Here is a 23493-nt window from a genome sequence, read left to right on the forward strand (position 1 = left end):
ATGTTCCCCTCTTGGCTGGCTGGCTGGCCTGCCAGCCAGCTCCCCGCAGCCCGGCATTGTCTTCCGGAGCTCGGACCTTTAGCGCTCTGCGGGCAAGCGGGCGACGTTCCCCGAGGAGAGGCGAGCGCTCGCGGCTTTGCACTTCAAGAATAGCTGGGAATTAGCCCGGCGGCTGCTTGCTTAGGAGGAGAGGAACAGATGGAGGCGGGAGGGTGGGGAGGAGGCAGACGGGCAGGCAGCTAATCAGGCTGCTGCTGGTGGTGCTGCTGCCCACTGGTTCCGATTAGAGTTCGTCGAGCCTTGCGAGGCTTAGCGGATTGGGGACCCCGGAGGGTGACGGGCAGGGGCGGGAGGAAGAAGGAGAGGAAGGCTGCTGGATCTCCACCCATCCTTTGTGAGATCATGTAAAAAGAAGAGGCTCTGCCTTCATCCACCTTCGCGGGGTGGGGAGGGGTTGCTGTGGTTAAATCAAGGATATGGCGCGGGGGGGCTACTGCTTGGGAGATGATGATGGAGAAATAATACTATCGATGATGGGTCAGAAGTTTGTATCGGGCTGCTTGGAAGGTGAAGGGGCGGGGGCGGTCATTGCAGGTCCGCACCAACCTCTGCAATAGGCGTGTATCAGAAAAATCAGATCTATGCATGGAAGCAGACTCTAGATCCAGCCCACTAAGACGTGGGGTAGAAAATCTACTGGAATCCACTTGAGCAAGGAGAACCTGAGCGTCTGGGCCCTACCAAAAGGAGGTGCTCTAAGATATGGTGGGCTGAGTCAATAGGAAGCCGGTCTGTCCAAGGAGATTGGTATCCAAGGATGCAGTCTGTCATCACCCACACTCACAGGGCTGACACGGGCATGTTTAATTAAGTCCTGAGTGATATTTGGTAATTGTGGTGATGGTGGTGGGAGTCTGGCTACTGAGTTTTGTGTTTCTTTCTAGCCATTTTCATGTTAACTTGGAAACTGCCTATGCACAGGTTGGATGCAGTGGGCTCTGGCTCATGAGAGCTTAGGCCACAATAAAACTGTTAACCTTTAAGGTGCTACAGGACTCCTGGACTCTTTGTTGTTACTATAGGTTATGCATCTAAATTGGCAAGTGGTAGCCAGTTCAAAATCGTGTTACTCGGAACCTAAGCTCTGACCCCCACCCCCCACCAAATACACTGTTGTCTTTACCATGACCATCCAGCCAGAACAATCTTCTAACATTTTTGTTTTAAAAAAGCATTTCCTTGGGCAAAGCTTTTTAGGAATTTAAAAACTCATTGAAGTTGGATGCGTTTAACAAATCTTAAATGGTCGTCTAGTCCTGGTCTGGATTGAAAGAGGAAGCAGCATTATCTGTCTAGTAAGAGATCCAGCAGGAGCTACAGAAGATACTGTATTGCAAATGTGTACAGATGTACATAATCTGAATCTGCTGTGAAAACACACTTGTTGGCATTACGTGCAGCAGTGCAAAGCATCTTCACTCCTGCCACCTCCTTTCTATTGAAGCTCCCTGAGCCCCTGAATAGCCATTGCTAAGAGTCAGGGGCTATTTGGCGATGGTGTGGAATGTGGCATGGGAGAGGGTTGCAGAAGGATGGAGGAATATCCAGGAAGTGGAGTGGTGTCTTTGCTAACAAGTTCTCCTTGTAGTTGCTGGGCTTTTCCCTGTCCCTGCAGCACGTCCCATGCATTACCAAAGGACACTGGATTCTCAGCAATTATTTTTTGGAGTACTCAATCAGCTTCAGTAGGGAAGAAGAGGTGGATCAGGTTCCTTGTACTAGCACATGCTCCAGTGGCATATTCTGGATGCTATCTATTGTATTTGTTCAAACACATATTCTCTCCCCAGTCAAACTCAGATTAAACTTGTTCTGCTTATTTGCAGAAATCCAGCTGTGCACAGTTCTGATTGGCTAGAGTTGATGATGTCACAAAACTTCCTCCCGATTCCCTGAAACAGTTTTTTCTAATTATTCTAAAATAGGCTATTCTAAAATAACAAAGTAGACACCCTGCCTGAAATGTGGACGGAGGGGCAAGATGAACAACGGAATTAGCTAGCATTCAGTTTGCATCTGGCATTTGCATTCTGAATGTGGGAATGAACCAGGTTCATCCTGCTGGGGAAAACTGTGTCTTGGTGGTTTTTTTGGTTTTGTTTTTTGTGCATGTGTCCTGTAAGTCTGGGTGCAAGAATTAATTAGAAGTTGAGTCTGTTCTCTTTCCATTTCTCCAGTAGTTCAAAAATTCCAGCATTTAAACGCATGTTCCAAGGGACAATATTTCCAGTGCCCATTTTTGGACTTGTGCTGTGTCCTAGTTGACCAAGTTTGTCACTAACCTCTACTAAACTAGCAATGCTACAGGTATAGCTATAAAACCAACTATGCCTAGCAACTGGCCTATTGAGTCTGTTCCTGATCATGATACAGCTACTTCAGAAAGATACTCTAATGGTGACCCACGAAGTTTCCTTTTCCTTCCTTTGCCTTCTCAAGAAATCAAAGAAGCACCAGTGAACACTCTACCAGGCCTCCCCACAGTAACTGTGGAATTTCTGCCTTCACTCACCTGGCATTTTCTCTAAGGGTTGAAGTGGCTGAGAATCAGGGATGGCTCCCTGGAGTGCTCAAGGGATGCTCAAGATAGGGATGTGCTCAAAGTGCAATTCAGCTTCTGAATCACTGCACAACCCCTTTAAAATCGAGGGCTTACCTCACCCCTTTAATGTGGAGGAGAGCAGGGCCAACCCTGCTCCCCCTCCGCTCGCCTGAATTGCCATGCTGGCAGTGCTCCACAAAGAGTGCACCACTGCTGCTCTCCCGCAGCTGCTCCGGCCTTGGTCAGGAAGAGAAAAGTTGACTAGAAAGTTTGGAGTGATCCAAAAAGACAGCATTTTCTAAAAGGAAGCTGGACTATTTTCTGAATGTTTGAAAATGTCAAGCAAGTTTCACCAATAAGATAAATAAACTAGCAACATTAATTACCTAGTATAAGTTCTGCAGAATGCTTGCTCTACTAATAATGTTCATCATTACCCCTTCACTCCCCATATAACAGATAATTTGTTTACTGTCTCTGAGCACTGGATTCTCTGGGAACTCGTGATCCAGATGGATGTCACATCTACTCAGAGCTGATCCTGGCTGAGGCAAGAAGAACTGGACTGATCTAGGGTGAGGATCAGCCCTGGTAGGCAGGTGGGAGGGAGGGATTGGGAGAACTGAAATATCACTCTGGCTAGATTGGAAGCTAGGTGGGCTAGATAGTGAGGCAGAAAGTCTAAGAGCAGCCCAGGACGGCTGGGTTCTCCTTTCCCATCTGTTTCCATCCCCTTTATTTTAGAAGAAAATGAAATTTGCTTATTCTTGTCTGCCCTATGCCACTGTCTCTGAGCACTACAACTCTTGCCTCTGCCTGCTTCTAGAGAATATGTGCAAGATCATTTAATGTAGATAACCAGCCCTTAATACCGGCCCTTAATAACCAGCCCTTAATACCGGCCCTTAAATTCTCTGTCAACTTGGCTAAAGACTGATAAAAACTTAGATTCCTTTCCTTCCCCTACATGTTCTTTATATTGATCTGTAGAAGGTAATTCCTATGTTGCAAATAAGATTTTGAAGGATGGCAACTCTTTGGGATTAATTTACAGGGAATAAAAGGGGGGGAAAGAATAAAAATTATTTGCACAAGTGATATGCAATGTTGCCATCATAAATGGCTACTAGTCTGGTAGCTATAGGCCCACCTGCAGCCTCAGAGGCTAGATGACTCTCAATACCAGCTGCAAGGGTAAGCAACTGCAAAAGAGAGGGCATGCCCTCACCTCTTGCCTGTAGGCTTGTCAGAGGCATCTGGCGAGCCATGGTGTAAAACAGGATGCTGGACTAGATAGGCCTTGGGCCTGATCTAGCAAGGCTGTTCTTATGTCCATCATAAATTCTCTGTGGAGCAGGGTATTGTTAATATTTGAACAGAATGTAATACAAACTTAAGTGGGTAATCCTTTGCTCCACTTCTTTAAGAATGTTTTCTCCCCATGTGTGGACATGTACACACATACACACTTTACTTATACTGCTCACTTCTGTGCACGCCGCACTTCTTGCTTTTCCCTCATCCCAATTTGTTTTTTTAACCTCAGAGGCAGAAGATAGAAAGAAGAAACTGGGATGGACCATGAAAGAAATCAGTCTTGTATTAAGGCAACTTTTTGTGCAGAATATTTGTCTTCCTCTGAGAAGGAGAGCCCCATATGTCTTCTCTGTAGCACATGGAGACTGAGCATAGAGTGTTCTTGCCATTGTTATAATATATTATTATAGAACAACAATAGCCAATAGCAAAGAGTACATGATATTAACAAAAGTCAGTTCTCTGTCCTTCCAAAAATATAAACAGTGGGGTTCTTTACATAGCCATGTTGAAGCCCTTGACAGTTCTCCTTTGATCCCAATTGTCCCTCTGCTGCTTTTTATGTGTATGCAGTTCATGTACACTTTTCCTCTTTGGATTGTGTGCTTAGGTAATTTACGCTACTCAAAAATGTGATTGCACAAGTGTGCATGTGAACCTGGTGGTCCACTGTGGTCCACTGTGTGAAACGGGATGCTGGATTGGATGGGCCTTGAGTCTGATCCAGCAGGGCAGTTCTTATGTTCTTAACCATTTTTATTCACTGTGAAATGGTGCAATAGGAAACTTTGAGAGGTTTACTTGGGATTCTGAAGTAGTAAGGATTGTTTGAGGTCAGAAATGACTCCCTTCTGTTCTTCTTTGCCCCAGTTTATTAATCCCTAGTTGTTCAAGTAAGAACAAACGAATACCCACAAGTGAACTGCAAACACACCCTTTACTTCCTAAATATCACACAGAAAGGAGCAACCTGTAAAGTCAAAGGCATCTTCATATGTCCTTTAAGTCAGATCTGAAAAAATACTGCAGATATCAACCTAAGTTTTCCAGGAGCCTGAGCAATCAGCTACCTGGGAATTTGCCTACCTGGCCTCACTCCAGGTAAGCAAACTAGTTGTGACTAACTTGCAGTACTTTAGTGCAACTAACTTTGTTTGTATTGGACCCCTGAGTTGAACACAAATCATTTGGGTTTTATAAACATGATGCTTCCTGGTAGGTAATTCTTACTTACCTGAATCTCTTGCAGTCTGTAACAAGGATGGTACATTCTAAGTGGTATATACCACTTAGAGCATTGATTTCCCCCACTAAATAAGCTAGTTAAAAATTCCTAATTTGTTACACTTTACAGCTTTCACTTGAAGAACAAGAGCTTGCTCTTAGAACAGAAACATCTGGGGTTATCTTCCATGTGCACATTAGTCAGCATATGTCTCACTGTTCTTATTTGGCTTGTACATTGCTGATGTCAACAATTTGTAAACATGAAAATACACATAGGCCCTTGGGCTTGTTCACAGGATTCCAGAATGTTTTGGTTGGCTATGAGAAAATTACCCCCACCCCCCGCTGATTCATTTTGGTAAGGTCCCACCAGGAAATGTGACAGCACCACCTTGACAAGGAAGGCTAACTATGGGTCTTGAATGGGTCGGAGCCAATTCAAATGGGTTCTGGAGCTAATGTGTTCTGATCTATTACCTTTGGCTGGCTTGCTGATAATCTAAATCCCCAGAGCTTTCATTCTTAGTTCAACATTGTCAAACCTACTTTTTAATTTGGACTTGAATTGAATCGAGTTAGTGTAATGTAATGGTTAGAGCGCTGGACTAGATCCAGTGAAGTGGGTTCAAATCCCCACTTAGCCATGAAGCTCATTGGGTGACTCTGAACCAGTCGTTTGCTCTCAGTCTGAACTACCTCAAAGGGCTGACAACATTGGGGAAGAATCTTGCATTCTTCCTGGAGCTCTTTGGAAAAGGAGCTCCTTGAAGGAAGGTCAGGATATAAATGTAACTAACAACACTTTATAGAATAATTTCTATGGTGTGTTTTGACCTACAGAATTCCTAGAAAAGTCCTACAAAAATAAATAAAACAACTTTAAAAACAGTGAGCTCAGAATATACATGAGAATTGCAAGTTGTCCTCTAGGAGAAGTCCTAAATAGTTGTTGAAGAAGGCAAGACATTCCAGATAAATAAACCTTAGAAGAAAGAGTCTACCTTGGTCTGTATGCTCAGACTTTGTTGAGCAATAAAGCTTGGATATGACAGCATCACCAGTGAGATAAACATGGCCAAGGAGCCTGTTGTTCAGCAGAAGAGTCACTCCGCTAAGACCCTTCATTCATTCAGGACTGCCAACACTCACTTATATTGTGTGTTAAATAGGGAATACAACAACAACAACAAATATTTATATACCGCGTTTCAACCAAAGTTTCCAAAGCGGTTTACATAGAGAATTAATTAATTAATTATACCTTCAACAGGCCATGCCTATGGTGTTGTGCTTCTTCATTACTTGGCCCTCTCCATCCTAATTTTGTATGACATGGCATCAAGTACCTGGCTTTTGCTTGAGACCTTGAAACATGGCTTGAGGATGTCTTCATTACGCACTAGACCTGATTGCATCTGGATAGAGACTACTCCTGGCTCCACGAGTTTGTAGAATCCATTCCCGAGTTGGTAGATCAAAATTAACTTAGGGATCAGCTTCTTGGAGCAGAATCCAGCCATTTCCCCCATCCCTCGTGCCTCCTGGTTACTGATTGCTTCTGTGGCTAAAAAGTCCTTAGAGATTTAGAAAAACCAGAGCTCGGTAAGCACAGAAACTCTTTTCCAGGAAGGGCTTCTCCTTCAGCCTGGGAAGCTCTGTCTACCCACTCTGACTTGCTAAACTGGCATGAGGGCATACTGTTTGGTGCCTGGAACTTGTCAGAACCTGATTATATTATATTATTGGTAGCTAATGCCCATAACAGGACTGAAGACTTGAGGATGTGCAGTTCTGAACTTCTCACAATTGCATTGTGTGTAACCATCATGGCCAGACAGGTGGTAAAGGAACTAATGACTATGACTGTATATATTCTGTGTGTAGCTGTGCTCACACAGATCTGGTAGCTAGGCCAATACTTTAGAATCTCTTTCTTAGTGTTTTATGGGCCTAATGGTTATAAAAATAAATTTTGGAAAAGGGCTTTATATTGTCCCTCATTATGGCTTTTCCAGCAGCTCCTGAGGCCCTTCCAGTACTGAGACTGCTCATCCCAGTATCGCTGTTCTCACTAAAGAGGATGTTGTTCCAGCCATTTCTCCATGCCTGTGCCATAAGTAGTAGCACAGCTTGATTAATCCCGCTGCGTCTTGCCAGGGGAGGCCTTCCAGTGATGGACATGTTCTTAACCACCCCCTTTGCCAGATGCTGCCAAAGCCCATTACTGCTATCCCATAATCTCGTGCTCTTTCTTTGCTGAGTGATGAGAGTAATTGGCCCTTGTCCTCACTTTTAACAAAGCTTCTTTATGTGCAGGCAGCTTATTATGGCTTATTCTGTCCAAAGTCTCAGTGGTAGTTTTGGATCAAATATTGCAGAGTCTACCCTTCAAGGAGAAAAGGTGTGACTTGCCCTAGGAGGTGAGGTAAGGTGCAGGTTTGGAGTAGGAGATATAGATCTCCTCTATGAGGCACACTGCACCAGAAATTTATTCTGTTCAGGCCCCATTGAAATGATGGAAGCTTAGAGATGTAAGACCAGGAGGTTTTACAGACAGGGCTTTCCCCCCTGAATCCACTCCTGATTGGAGTGTGCCAGTCCACATATTCGCTGAATTTAACCCAACCTCCCTGTGGGCTATCAGGGACCAGGACAGATAGGGCTCTGTTTTTCTCCAAAGGGAGGCTGCAAATTCTGGCTTAACCCAAGTTATGTCCAGGGTTTTAAAAAATCCTCTATTTCCAGCAGCTTTTGAAAAAACTCTGAGGCGTCTGCCTTCTCTGAAGGTGTTGATGGAGGTGCTGATGGCTATGCAAAGGAGGTGCTGGTGGCTATGCGGAATGGTCCATCTAATCCCTTGAATTAAAATGCCTCAAATCTGCTGTGAAGAAAAAACCTCAAGGGGGGAAACTGGAAAATTTGGAGGGGGGGAATGATTTTTCCCAATTTTTACTGGAAATTTTCAGGAAAATGTTTTTTCTGAATTTTCTCTCCCGCCCCCTCACCCCCCTCAGGCATTCACATCTTTATAGAAGTGATATGAGCATTATCATGGGTCCATCAATATTAGGTTATCCCCTCTGTTAATGAGTGGAAGGTGGAGGTGCTATTTTATTTACCACCTCAAGCACCAAAACGTTTTGAGTTTCTACTCCTCAGGATATCTTCTAAGGGACACTGATTTTGTTCTGGTCTAGTGGCTTCCCAACCCAAGTACTTATGGCAAAATCAAGATGCTGTTGTATTTCACATATGATGGTGCTGAACATGGTTTTTACAGAAATAGTCTTGTCTTGGTACAGTACAGAATAGCATTGTTCCGCATGGAGATTCTCAAATTCCTATTCTAAGTATTAAATATCTGTAGCAAAGTGAATGAAAAATTGTGGGCTTTGTAATCAGCTTTTCATTTCAAATACAAACACAGCTCTTTCCTTCCATTCTCTGCACATACTTTGAGCCTACCTTCTCATTCAAAGCATGTAACATATATGTCTAAGCCCCAACTCCACACCAGGCTGTATCACTTTGTTTTGGGGACTTAAGCACATATCCTATTCTGCTGAAGAGATGACTGACCAAGGCGATGCCATTCTTAAGACCATTGCATAATAATACCCTTTTTCTACATGAAGAATTATTTGAAAACCATAAAGACACAGGCATGTGTGGTGCACATGTGGCAAATATCCACGTGTGATACTTGCATGTTATGATCTATGGGTTCATAACACATTTTTTGTTTGACTAAGATGAGGCCTTTGGCTTAACTTTACTGTTCAGTATCCTCTGTGTGTTTGCAACATATTTATCTTGAACCCTGAAATACCTGAATGAAATCTAGTACACTTTTTCAGGACACAACTACCCATTTGGTGGTTGTACTCTAGCTCAAGTTCTGCATCTATTTCCGAGAAGGCAAGGACAGATGCAAAACATGGTGTAATGTGCTATCTTCCTTGAGCGCTGAGATATCACCATGAATTGTGGTATGCATGTTTATGACACAATTCTCCACTTGATCTTCAAACACCAGCTTCACCCCTGCACCTGTATTCAATGGAAGCAGGAAGGAGAAAATATGCAAAATACATTGTAATGTGATATATCAAAGGGGACTTCTTGAACACTGATCTTACTAGTCATTCCTACATGGAACTGTAGGAAGCATCTAACTGATTAAATAACCGACCTGGATATGACATTTCCGGTCAGAATAGAAAAGGATTTGAGGAGGAGGAGGAGGAGGCCCTGCTGGATTCTTGAAACCAGGTTGTCCCTCCTGTTGTGGAAGGATAAACTCAATCTGAAACCAGTGCAGAAAGCAGGAACTATCACAGGAATAGCAGCTCTGTAGAAATATAGAGTTGGATGAGGTCTTGTAGGCCATCTAGTTCAATCCCTTGCTCAACTGCAGGGAATCTAAGGCTAGAGCATCCCCAATAGATGGCTGTCTAGCCTCTTCTTAAAGACCTCCAGTAAGGGAGAGCCCACCATCCATTGCAATTAGTTCCATTTTTGGACTGCTCTTAATGTTAAGAAGTTTCTCCTAATGTCCAACTGCAGTCTGGCCTCCTGTAAATTAAGCCGATTAGATATAGTCCTTTGCTGCCTCAGAGGGCAGAACAGATCTTTGCCCTCTTCTATGTGTCAGCCCTTTCTGTATTTGTAGAGTTCTATGATGTCTCTCCTTGGTCTTCTCTAGGCTAAATATATCTAGTTTCTTCAACCTTACCATTTTAGGACTTGTTTTCCAGAACCCCTAACCATCTTTGTTGGCCTCCTCTGAACCAGTTCCAGTTTGCCTACATTCTTTTTAAAGTGTGGTGCCCAAAACTGAATCAGCTTCTTTTTCTATGTAAACTGCTTTGAAAAATGGTGGTGGTGGAGGTTGTTGTTGAAAAGCAGTATATAAATATTTGTAGTTATAATAACTGGATGCAGTATTCAAAATTATATTTGACTAATAATAAAGTAGGACTATTACTTCCATAACTTGGAAATTATGGCTCTATCAATATAGCCTAAAATAACATTTGCCTTTTTTGTAACAGCTTCACATTGCAATTCATGCTTAGCTTGTGATCAGCTGCAATCCCCAGATCCTTCTCATATGTTTACTGCCAAGCCATGAATTCCCTATCTTATGCCTGTGCATTGGGTTTTGGGTTTTGCCTAAGTGCAGAACTTTGTGTTTGTCTTTGGATTTCATTTTGTTTTCAGCTCAGTTTTTTTGCATTCTGTCAAGGCTATTTTGAATTTTATTCTGATCTTCTGAGATGTTAATAATCCCTCCCAGTTCTGTATCATCAACAACTTTGGGGACTGACTTCACTCCTTATCTAAGCCTTTGATAAACATTTTGAAGTGCAGAGTCCTGCAGCACCTCACTAGGAATCTTCCTCTTGTTTGATAAGAAGCCATTGATGAGCTCTCATTGAGTATGGCTTTGCAACCAGTTGTGTAAATACACTGATGGTATTATAATAATTGCCTAGGGATACATATATCAGGCAGTCTATCAATATGATAAATACATAAATAAAATCTAGCCGACATTTGGTCAGTTTGCCAACCTATTATTGGAAATTCTGTCAAATGCTTTCCTGAAACCGAGATACTGTAAATTATGACCACAGCCTATTATCTTCTGCTATTGAAAGTCTGGAATATTTATCTTTAGGGAAAAGGAAGTATGAGAAAGTGATATATCTATCACTGCGAGATACACACGCGAAGATGTATTTTGGTTAGATTAGTAAAATGTATGCTAAGATTAAAGGACTAGGACAGGGGTAGGCAATTTTGGCACTCGAGCTATGAACTATGAACTATGACTCCCATCATCTCCAGCCACAATTAAATTTATTTATTTAAATTTATTTATTTATCTATCAAATTTGTATATCACTCCAAACTTTCATCTCTGAGCGGTTAACAATAGCATAAAACAAGTTAAAAATATATACAAAAAACTTAAAACAATTTAACAATTATGTTTTCTATACCTCAGGTCAAGTGAGAGAAATATTTGCCTCTCCTCCAAACCCATGTTAGTGAACTCCGGAGAGGGGAGGAGGTTGGTGGCAAGCACAAATAGAAGCTGGCAAGTGAGCCAAGCCAATATTTGTGGACCCATTTTATTTCTCGTAGCAATGCCCAGTTACCCTTGTGCAACCACATGCATTGCTATTGTGATAGCTGAGTAGAATATGCCCCCTCATTTGAAAAAGAATTTAGTAATCCAGAAACCTTTAGTTTAAGATGAGAATTAAGATGCTTTGCATTTTCACTTGTTCTCAAAAAAGAATGGAAATTAAGCTGTCCATCTTAATTTAAGTGCCAAATAAACTTGTAAAGACTTTGTACAGTCTGATATATGATTTAGAAATGAGGCTCCATGCACCCATGCTTTGCCTTGATCAGACATGGATCAGGCAGAAGCTCATCAGGAACATTAGGGAAACTGCACCATTTATTTATTGCATTTCTAGATCACCCCATCCAAAGGCTCTGGGGTGCACAAAAAATTAAAAAAAAATTAAAACAAACACCATTAAAAACACTTTGCTTAAAACAATATAAAAACAATCTTAAAACATTTCAGAGCCATTTAAAAACCAATTAAAATACTTAAGATCAATTTAAAAACCTTGGAAGACCAGACCAAACAAGTAAGTCCTTAGTGCTCTCTTAAAGGCCAACAACGAGCCTAAATTATGGATATCTGCTGGGAGTGCATTCCATAGGCCAGGAGCAGCTACAGAGGAGACTCGATTCTGAGTCGCCACCAGACGTACTGGTGGTAACTGGAGATGGACCTCTCCAGATTACCTCAGTGTGCGATGGGGATCATACAGAAGGTAGCCCAAGCTGTTCAGGGCTTTAAAGGTAATAACCAGCAGTTTGTATTTTGCCCAAAAACATACTGGCGGTCAGTGCAACTATTTTAAGACTGTTTTAAGACAGGCATAATATGGTCTCTCCAGGTTACTCCAGAGACCAGTCTGGCTGCTGCATTTTGAACCACATACAAAGGCAGCCCCACATAGAGTGATTTGCAATAATTGCACCTGTTAAATGTATGCCTGGGTGCTTCCCTCCTCACCCCCACGTCCAACTGAAAGATCAAGGCAAAGTGTGGGTGCATGGAGCCTCATTTCTAAAGCCTTCATCATATACCAAACATACAAAGTCTTTTCAGCTTATATGGCACGGAAGTGAAGATGGGCACCTTAATTTTCAATTTCCATTTTTCCAGGCATTTTAAAAAGGGAAATCTGATTAGACACTATGGTGAAGAGCTTACCCATCCAGGTTAAGTTGAGTCTTCCCATTCTTAGGCAATATACCTCTGATGCAAGAACCTCTGTGTTCAAAGGCAGTCTGCCACAACCTTTTATGCTACTGCAAGGTCCCAGTCATCTTGCCCTCACCATGGTAAGTACAGTTGCCACCTCATACGTGCCTTCAGAGTTGTCCTTGCACCCCTAGTGGGGTGCAAGGCCTGGGGCAAGTCAGCCAGTGTGGGGCCCCCTTCCAGTTAATTTTAATGGGGGTTAAAAGAGAGGGGCCCAGGGCAGATGCTCTGCTTGCCCTGTCCGAAGGACAGCCATATGTGCCTTCACAAGTCAATACGTCATACTGCCCCCACTGCCTAATATAGCTTGTAAGGACCCCTTTTGCCTTGTCATCAGCTTGTGCTTCCTCATAAGCATTCACTCTTGCTTGAGTTCGCTTCCACAGTCTGTTGCCACCTCCTTGTATTCCCTCAAGTTCATACACCATTCCACCACAGCCATGGAAATAGCACTGGGAATAAGTATACTTCCCAGATGTTCCCATGTGAATTCATGTCCATGTGTGAACTCTCAACCCCATGGAAGGCCCTCCCAGCACCGGGAATGCAATGTACTGCACCCGAGATGGCCGAAGCAGCAGATTCACTAGGATTGCAGCACCCAATGGACAGTCCTAGTAGCCAACACTTGTTTTCTAGAGTTTAAGGCTCAGTTTAACTGCTGCATCTTAGCCACTTTCTGCACCAGATCTGAAAGGGTGGTGTAACTTAGTTGATGCCTACACGCTTTCGGGCACATAGGGCAGGCAATTTAGGTTTTATCACAATATTCAGGGCTTATAATATTAAAATACTGAAACAACTCAGAACTGTGACAGAACTTTGAAAACTTTACCATTTGGATTCTGTTCACTCTGTTGGTAAAGTTTTCAAAGTTCTGTTATGACTAAAGTTCTATTAATTACCTACCAAATAATGTGAGCTCAAACCACATAGGAACATAGAAAGCTGCCATATACTGAGTCAGGCCATTGGTCCCTCTAGCTCAGTATTGTCTACACAGACTGGCAGCAGCTTCTCCAAGGTTGCAGGCAGGACCCTCTTTCAGCCCTATCTTGGAGTTGCCAGGGAGGGAACTTGGAACTTTTTGCATGCAAGCATGAAGATGCTCCTCCCAGGCAGCCCCATCCCTCGAGGGGAAAATCTTACAGTGCTCATGCATGTAGTCTCCCATTCATATGCAACCAGGGCAGACCCTGCTTAGCAAAGGGGACAAGTCATATTTGCTACCCAAAGACGAGCTCTCTCAGTTCTACCAGGAAGGTAGAACTTCCTGATATTGAACATCAAAAACTTTGTAAACCTTCAACTGTAGAGTCACACATTCCACCCCCACCCCACCTGAAAAAACACAATTAAATTAAATCATTTGGTTTGGTAATAATGGCAGTGTGATCCCACCTCATGATTATTCAGCAATTAATGAGGACAAAAGCAGGTGATTTGTGTTCACTTTACGTTTGTACTTCATTTTTTCTTAAACACACACACACAAACATTAAAAAATAAATGCTTTAACAACTGTGTCCAAAACTACAGATTTCCTTCCCAGAAATTTCCCATAAACCTCATAGTTCTCCTGCTTGCTTTAATTTCCTTCTGGATGGTGTTATCGGCAAAATAGTGGTAAACCTTAAGCCAATCTGCTTTAACCCTCTGAATTGTGTCTTTTAAAAAATTGATTGTATTTGTAGAACACCCTAAACTTCCATCTCTAGGCAGTTTACAACAACATAAAACAAATTAAAACAGATATGAAAACCTTAAAATGATTTAAAACCACAAGTCTAGTTAAAAAGCTTGGGTGAAAACATCTGTCTTTAAAGACTCCTTAAAAGTTGTCAAAGATGGAGAGGCTCTTGTTTCAGCAGGGAGTGCATTCTAGAGTCTCAGGGCAGCAACAGAGGAGGCCCGTCCCAGGGACAAGCTGGTGGCAACTGCAGACAAACCTCTCCGGATGATCTTCATGGGCAATGGGGCTCAGGGTGAAGAAGGCATTCTCTTAAATGCCCAGGGCCTAAGCTGTAAAGCTGACTTCATAGGTTTTTACCATATAGAGAGACTCCTATTCAGCTTTATGAGCCCCCTAGAAAACAAAGCCCCCCAATTCTTGAAGCACCCAACTCTTTTGAGGGATAGAAACCTATAAGAGCCTTATCTTCTTTTTCTCCTTCTTTTCTTCTTTTCCTCCTTCTTTTTCTTCCTTCACTCAGGGCACATGGGCTTTGAGCAGCACCCCCCCCCCACCCACCCGCCTGCCCGCCCGCCCGCCCCTGCACTTCTCCAGGGCCTGCTCTCTGGCTACAGCAGAGCTCTGAGGAGCTGACATGAGCTCTTCTGGCCTTGGCCCTTCTCCCTCTTTTAATAAAGTTGTGGCATGGTTTAATGATACCTATTAGTCTCTCCCTCTTTTCCTTCTGTCTAGAAAGCAGTAGATTTTAAAAGTTATACACAAGCGACGTAACCTCTGAGCACAGACGGAGCAGATTTCTTCCCTCTCAAGCCTCCACTTAATGGTTAGTGGCTGATAGGATAATGACTTACTCAAAGTAGTCTCATTGAAATTAAAAGGGCATTAGGCATTCCTTAACACGTTCTTTTAACTTCAATAGGATAACTTGGAATATTGTTCCTCATTATCTCGGTCACTGGGGCTGTTCACACAAGCGCATGGCTGTTCACACAAGCACATCTCGGCCTCTGTGAATCCCACAGTGCACTGCACTAGACGTGCGAAGCATTGGGAGATCCCCCCCCCCCCAAGTACGAGCCCAGCTTACACACGAGCCTGTAGCCTGGGTTCTGGGAGCATTTTCTCCCTTATCCTTGGCTAACAGCTGGGCTGAGAAGCGGGGCTAGGCTGGGCATCCCTCGCCTGGGGTAAGCTGGGCAGGAGAACAGCCTCACCATCTCTTTCTTGCTGTATTCTCTACAAAGTGGGAGAAGATGATTGTTGGCGTTTTTGTTGTAAATGTACTAACTAGATCTTATGCTAATGTTTCGGCTGATGTCAGATTCTTTAAGAACAATCTGTGTACTGAGTGGGGTGTTGGTGGGTTTACCTCACAGGATGTTTACATTGTTTTCCACTCACATTTTTAAAAGGACTATTCCATTAATCTGCCCTAAGACAATTTTTCCAGGATTGTTTAACTGTTCCCTCATTATATGGAAGCAAGTCCCACTGAGTTTAATGGAGTTTGCTTCCTTCTAGGTGTGCACACAGAATTGCAATTTCAGTTCTCAAAATGCTGCTGGAAAAGGCATGTATACTCCAGTCCAGCATCCTCTTTCTCACAGTGCTCAGATACATGCTTCCAGCAAGCTCCAAAGAAGTGCAGCAAGGAAATCCCAGAAACCATTCCCACCCAGTGCCAACTAACCATTATTGTGATATAGACTGCCCTTGAACATGGAGATTTTACATGAGAGTCGAACCACCTGTGAATATGGAGGCTTCATTTCTTAAGTATGGCCAAGTGAAGCTTCCATATTCATTGGCAATCTGGCTCTGATGTAGAACCTCCATGTTCAAGAGTAGTCTACACAAGAATGATGGAGGGGTTGCTGTTGGGTGGGAATGGTTTTTATTTCTTTGAGGTTCCCCCTAGCATGGGGTCCTTGGTCCCAATACTATACATTTGCACTCAGAAGTAAGCCCCGGAGAAATAAATGTCCCCCCTCTTCTAGGCTTTGCTGCGGGGCTGGGAGGAAGGAGAAAAAAGAGAGCCTACATTTTTGCCTAGGATCTCTGCTGGTCCTGGTTCCTATGTGCATTTATTCAAAAGAAAGCTCCAGTGCAATTGATTACTTTCTACTAATTTATTCCAAGCTTTGCTAAGGGCCTCTGCTTCCACCACCCACCCAGTTGGGCGTGAGAGAAAGGGGGCAGAGAGAGAAAACAAATGCCCATGAAAGGAAAGGGAGGGAGAGGAATGGTAGTTTAACTATACAAGTGCCAGAGTCCTCATAGACCGTCCAGGGGTGTAGCAAGGTTGGAGTGGGCCCAGAGACAAGATTTTAAAATGGTCTCCCCCCCTCACTGAAGCTTAGCTCATGAAGTAAAGAAAGCTTAAATGAGGCTGAATAGTAGTAACAAAAAGCATAGTACGATATATATATCCCATGTGCCACAATAGAACATCATCCTAAATTATTTTTTTAAAGGTTTTGTAAATTATGGACTGTGCAAGTCATTTAATGGTACTAGAGAAAGACATGCTGTGCTGGTCGCTCCAGGTCTTAACACTCACATCAATTTCGGAGGATGAATACAACTGAAGGAAGCCCGGGTGGGTGCGCAGCTGGGGGAGTCAGTCATGTGACTTGCCTCTGGGGGGGCCCCCAAGGCAGTGGGCCCCCAGACAACTGTCTCCCCTTGCCCTATTATAGTTACGCCCCTGAGACCGTCCTTATCAGGCATCTTGTTCAGAACCAGGAGTCACTCACTAGAAATTACCAGGACTTGCCCCTCCCAAGTCGTGGCTTCAGAATTCTCAGAGGGCAAACTCAGTTCTGCTCTTAACTAATTTCCCCTTCGTTATTTTTCCTGTTATGGGGGATTTCGAACAGTTATTATTCAAAATCATGAGACTGATGTTTTTCAAACCAGGAAAAGGTACCAGTCCAGTATGGACCTGCATTTTTGAGGAATGCTAAAAAGACACAGAGGCTATTCCCATGATCAACAGAAAGCAGGCTAAGCAACCTTAGCCCACTTTCCGTTGATCAGGGGAACCACCGGGCTCGCAGGCGAGCCCAGTGCTCCCAAGGCGGCTAGCCCGCTTAAAACACCCTGCCCTTAAATGAGGGTAACGGAGTGTGTGCTCCGTTGACCTCATTTTGTTGCTCATCTATCGCTGCGGTGCACAGCGACACATGTGTAGACCCCTGGCTGGGAGGCTACAAACCGCCTCCCAGTCCCAGGGGTCTCTCCAGGATGCCCCACGCACTTGCACAGGGCATCCTGGGACCTCTGGGGGGCCCCGCAGCCCCCAATTCCTGCAGCTCCTGCTGGCTCCATGATGGATCCAGCAGTCGTGTGGGTGGCCAATCCAGCCTCCCAAGTCTATGAGCTCGATCGTCTGTGGGGAGAGCAGGCTAAGCCCGCTCTCTCCACAGACCCAACAGAAGCGCTTCTCACAGATCATGAGAAGAGCTTCACATTATCTGTGATGAAAAAACATAGCCACACTTTGAAACCTCTTTTTAGGAGTTAAAAACTTAAATTGCTGAATCTCAGCCATTTTGCAATTGATGTGCACCAGATTTGGAGAAGCAGTGTCTCTTGTCCCCTAATTGATGTGTGCACGATTTCAGAGGGATTGGGTGCAGTGTTCCCTCTAAGGCGTATGCGTGCGTGTGCGCTCACACATTTTTTGATGTCTGCTCAGTTAATTTTAGATCCAGCTCAGGCTGAATCAGGAAGGCCCCATCCTGAATGCTCATGTGCGCACACTGCTTTGATACTGCTGTCCAGAACAAAACTCATTCTTCACACAGATGGAAAAAAAATAGAGAGAACACTAATTGGGTGAATACTATTTGACTTTATAAGCAATAGAATGTTCAGGGCTTATAATGGCAGAAAACACTCTCCATCTTAACTATACTCACATGCTGGGAAAATGCGGTCTCTACAGTCTAAGTGCAACTCTGATGGAAGATGTGTAGTCTGTGAGTTGCCACTGAGAAACAAATCTGCATTTATTTAACAACAGAAAACTATGTGAAAATGCTTACTGGAAGTCTGTTCTGTGGTCTTGTTTCTTGACTGCCACAGGGTAGGATCTGCTCACACTCTCCCTCTAGCTCAGTATCTCTTCGTGTCTCATGGTGTCTCACAGATCCTGACTTCTGATCTTCTGCTGTCTGTTTCAGGGCCATGTAACACTTCTGCTGCTGCTTCTGTTGGATCTCTCCCCTCAGCAGTGCCTGGGAAGCCCCTTCTACTCATTGATCTTCCCCTTTCAGCTCCAAGTTGGATTCCTCCCTTTCCTCCAGGATGTCCCAGGCTGGAGCAGTTGTGTGCTTCCTTCCTGAGGGAGACCGTGCCGTGTCACCTCAGCACTTTGCTAGAGAGCTGGAGAGGAGACCTTGGCTGTCACCGGCCAAGAATGCGGAGCTTGCTGCCTTCAACGCCCAGCACTGCCTCACACCAAACCTCAATGCTGGCAGGATTCATCTTCTCCGCAAAGGACTGACCCCAGAGGCCAGGAGGTCCCAGCTGGGCATGTACAATAGCACCGGTTCCCTCATCCGGAAGGTCACAGAGATGGGCTGCTGCCCCAGCTCAGGGAGAGTGACTGCTCCATGTACCCCATTGAGAAGCAGGCCTCTGCCCTCCCTGTGCTCCCCAGGCAGCCGCACCCCTCTGGTGGCCCCAGTCCCTGGTGGGAAAAGCTCTGTGGTGACCTTCCGCTTCATTGAGAAGGCCAGTGTGAAAACGTTAAATGGCCTCCCGCTGGCAGAGGCCAGGAAAGAAGGTGGCCTGAGCAGGAGCTTGGAGTTTGGAGAAGCCCTTCACTGTGGCTCCAGCAAGCCAGGGAGCTGCCGTTCTCCTGCCCCAAACCAGCATCCCCCCCAACAGCACAAAGCTACGATGTCTCTGGAACCTGCCACTCTAGACACGAGTGAGAGTCTCCAAAAGAGGACAAATGAGTACAACCTGGCCAGCGCCAGCCCTACAAGTGAACAAGCTTTGCTGATCCTCAGTGGTAAAGGCCAGGAGCACCTGAGTCACAAGCTGAAGCTGGAGACCTCTGCTTCAGATCCTCTTCTGGCTGGAAACCGGTTCCTTGGGGGTGCCCAGTCCTCACTAAGCCTGGGCAATGGAAGCCCACACCCTCTGAATTCCAACTGCCTCTCCAGCTCACTCACCAGTGGGATAAGCAGCCCTTCCAAGGACATCACATTACTCCACAGAAGCCCACAAGGTGGAGAATCCCAGTACCAGGTATTTCACAGTAAGAGCTGCTCTCTTCCCCCCCCGCCCCCCATGAATTGTATCTTCCCTGCCCCATCCCCTTCTCATCCCGCACCACACTCATTAAGGACCTTCCCAAATGAATTTCTCCCTCTTTTCTCCAGGGAAACCTTTGGGCATATTCCCGAGAGAGTTCTGCCCATGCCCAGCGCATTGCCAAAGCCAAGTGGGAATTCTTCTATGGCTCATTGGACCCTCCTGGGACAGGTAATCGACTCATTGCTAGTACTGGGGTAAAAAGTGTTTTCCATTTCTGACCAGTGGTGTCGCATCAGGATTCATCACCTGAAAACTATAGCCTGAGGTTCCACACTAGGATGGTGCCCTCGAACACTGAATAGTTAGTTACCTGACTAAAGAAATGAATAATGCACTTCTCAAATTATGACAATGCAGAAACTTGAAATTTTGCAACCTTATATAATAAGCTAAATGTTCAAATTGATCTCCATTAGCTGGACAGCTGCATGGCTGATGAAAACCTGAAGTTCAACTAGAAAAGAATATAAAGAAAGAAAGATCAAATACATTTGTACAAAAAGAGACCCATTTAGCTGTGCAACAGAACTTCTGAGAAAGGTGTATGGAGTAAAACTAGGGACTTCAGTTAATTTGTGGTGTGGCGGTTGCACTGTGAATTGCAGCATTCACTATCCTCTGTAGAAGAATATTTACCACAACCCTGTGTTCCCCAAATGAGGGATGTTATTATTTGTGGGGTGGGGAGTATCCAGCCCTCTTAGTTAAAGACATTAATAGACTAGCCACGATCCAGCCAAGAGACAGTAAAGTCCGTGAATGCCTCTCATTGAAATGAATGAGACTTTAGAAAAGTTTGACTTTGGCTGCATGGTGCCCAGTGTATTAAGTGGCAGAACTGGTGGGATGGAGAGGCTGAAAGTTGTTTTTATGGTGTGTCTACAGCAGCTGTTTCTCCTGGGATTTGTTCTAGGAATAGCTGGTATGAACTGCACCTCCTGCTGAAAGTGTCCCCTATTAAGACTTATTAAGATGAAAATGGAAAGAAGTTCTCTCTTTCCCTGACTTAGTGTTGGATCTTTTGTCCTTTTAGCCCAGTGTGTTACTGCTCTGACAAGAAGCAGCTCTCCAAAGTATCAAGAAAATGGTCACCTGAGCATATAGCGTGAAACTGCGGGTTGACAAACCTGAGGTTAATCCTTGAACCCTGGAATCATCCCTCAGTTGATCTTCCAAACTGGGTCGGGCAACCTCTGGTTCCAGGGCACATCCTGGGCCGAGGTCGCATCCCATCAAGCTCTGTAGTGCTTGTGTCACCAGACTGCGAGCAAGGCGTTGGCACGTCAGCAGGGCAGCAGCCATTGGCCATGATCTTCAAGGAAGAGTGCCCTTTTCAACACTGACTGCTGATCATTTCTTTTCAGCATTGACTGCCCATTCTTGGCAGGGAAAGGGCATTTAAACCCTTTTCCTCACACCACTTGCACTGCTGCCCTCACAAGAGGCCCGCAGCCAAACAGTCTTGCACAAGCACAATTACTGGCAACTGGGAGACGGAGAGGGGCACTATTTTTCTGTTACCCAGGAAGGGATCATGATGACTTCCTAGGAGGGAATATGCATATTTGGCAGGCAAAGGATCCTGGGGTCTGGTCTGGTCCATTGTGACAAAGGATGCTCTTGTGATGACGAACCCAGTCAAAGTAGTTCAGGAATCCCCAAAACACTCCTGCCCCCATGTCAGCTTGCCAGCTGGGGATTAGCACTCTCATGTGAGGGCTAGTCCACTGGGGAGGACTGGAGGTACTTCGGGTCTCCATGAGGGACTACACCCTCATGAGTTAGGCCATCCAACTATAGGGGACCCCGCTGATGTGGGGTCCCCAGATATTGGCTTAAAAATAGAACTCCTACTCTCCTTCCCTATACACTCAACCTCTAAAGACTCTCAAGGATTCCAGGCCGCTCCATGTGTCCTGCTGCTTCCCTGTGGGCTCAGTCTGGCAAGATCAGGGATGGCTCCTAGGACACATTCAAAATTCCTGGGCTGGAACCAGTGTTGCAGCATATGCAGATCAGCTGCAGCAGGGGACCATGGGTGAGGGAAGCCCCTATTTCCAGTGATCCTTGGCAAGCAGGGTGGCCATTCTGGGCTAAAACAAACATGCATATGTGCCAAGGGACAACCAGACTGCCAGAGTGAGCACTTTCACTCCTGCAGTCAGCCAGTCACCATGACCTGGAAAGGTGTTTGTGTGGTACCCTTCCCTATGGCTTGGATGGATCTAGCAATGGGGCTGGGTGGTGACAGTCCTCTGGCTCGTATATGTGTTTCTATGGTTTGCCACTCCCATGAGATAGTGGTCCTTGGGAGAAGGGACATAATCACACATTATTAGTGATCCAGCCCAGCATTCTCCACGATGGTTATTTTCATGAGTAATGCCACAGAGTGTAAGCTTGCACTCAAGGGAAAGCGGTTGGGTCCCCCTTCCCCTACTAATCTGTACAAAGAATAAACAACTGGGTTGCCCAGTTTATGGTCCCACCAGGACTCCATGTGCTTGTGCAAATACTACTTCATAACTTGGTGTGCAGAGACCTCTCCACAAAGTGCCCATTTTGTCATCCCATCCCCTTTTCCTGCAGATTGCCCAGGAGGCAGGGCATGAAACAAAGTGGAAAGTGGGCATCCCCCAATGTGGCTTTTCCCTTTGACGTGCTGTAAAGCTTGGGATGTGGTGACGCAGGGTCTCTATTGCCAGACAATGGCTGGAAGAGTACAGAGATGGCGGAGCACGTGCTTTGGAAGGCAGCCAGCTAGAAGCGCAGCAGGCATAGAGCTGGTGCGTTTCTGGGCTGGTCCGAGCCACCCTCTCTATGGGGTTGGCAGCAGCCAAAGCACAAAACCCAGGTTACGGCAGCAGCAGAATTCAGACAACACAATGCCACCTTCAAACCTCTTATTGGAGCAGCAAAACTTACTACAAACTGAAGGTTCAGGTTGTGGTTTCTGCTCAAAAACCTCGGGTTACTTTTGTAACGAAACCACGGTTTCATGCATTCAGACATCCACGAAATTGAACCTCTGCCCCCTTTGCATCCAGTTTGGTGTTATGTGCGAAGGCGGCCCTGCTCCCTGAGTCCCTTTTAGTAGCAAGAGATGCCAGGGGTTGTAACAGGGACCTTCTGTGTGCATGGAAAGTGCATGTCCCACCACTGAGGTATGGCCTCCTTTGTTTGCCTTTGTTCCCAGAGCCCAGTTCCCTTGCCTTGATTACTGTGTTAGCCTGCAGGCAGGGCCTGCTTTTATCTTTAATTTTTGTGCAGTTCCTAGTGATTTTAGGCACCTTCTAAATAATTGATGATTATCATTTTCCTTGCTTCTGTCATCTTTCTCCTTCTACTTTTTAATGTGATTTTGCAAATCAAAGAAATCAGTTTAGGTTGGAGAGAGTTCTGTGTAGAATATAATATCAGTTCTGATTAGTGCTTAATATTTCCTCAAATAAGAAAATAGTATGTGCACAACTGTGGAACCTAAATGATCCTTTGATGTGGATTTGTAGGACTTGTTTTTCTGGAATGAGAAATTTTGATTTGTTGTTCTCAGTAAGTGGAAGTCTCTGGTTATAGTAATCTCATCCAAAGTACTTTAGAAGACTGTTCAGAAAAAGGTTGGGGAGATAAAGTATCTGAAAGGCACCTTCTGTCAGAAAAAAAGGAAAAGAATGTTCATGGTAGTGTCATACATGACAGTGGGTATTATGTTGTTGTTTAGAATACTGATATACCTCTTTTCAGTGAAATGAGTTCTCACAGCAGTTTACATAGCAAAAGGAATTAGAAGATGGTTTGCTTTCCCACAGGGGCTCACATAGTCATAAGAACATAAGAACAGCCCTGCTGGATCAGGCCCAAGGCCCATCTAGTCCAGCATCCTGTTTTTCACAGTGGCCCACCAGATGCTGCTGGAAGCCACAGACAGTATTTGAGGGCATGCCCTCTCTCCTGCCATTACTC

General features: G+C 44.8%; 1 protein-coding gene across 4 annotated transcripts in view; it reads left to right on the forward strand.

Moving 5' to 3' along the window:
• PSD (pleckstrin and Sec7 domain containing) overlaps positions 1-23493 on the forward strand; it is a 140543-nt gene that overhangs the window by 689 nt on the left and 116361 nt on the right. For all 4 annotated transcript variants that reach the window (XM_053312752.1, XM_053312753.1, XM_053312751.1 and 1 more), the window contains exons 2-3: positions 18387-19461; positions 19596-19698. In XM_053312752.1, coding sequence (XP_053168727.1) covers positions 18511-19461; positions 19596-19698 — 1054 coding nt within the window. In that variant the 5' untranslated portion in view covers positions 18387-18510. The remainder of the gene's footprint in view (positions 1-18386; positions 19462-19595; positions 19699-23493) is intronic.

The sequence above is a fragment of the Hemicordylus capensis genome, chromosome 3 (assembly GCF_027244095.1).
Source record: "Hemicordylus capensis ecotype Gifberg chromosome 3, rHemCap1.1.pri, whole genome shotgun sequence".
Classification (NCBI taxonomy): Eukaryota; Metazoa; Chordata; class Lepidosauria; order Squamata; family Cordylidae; genus Hemicordylus; species Hemicordylus capensis.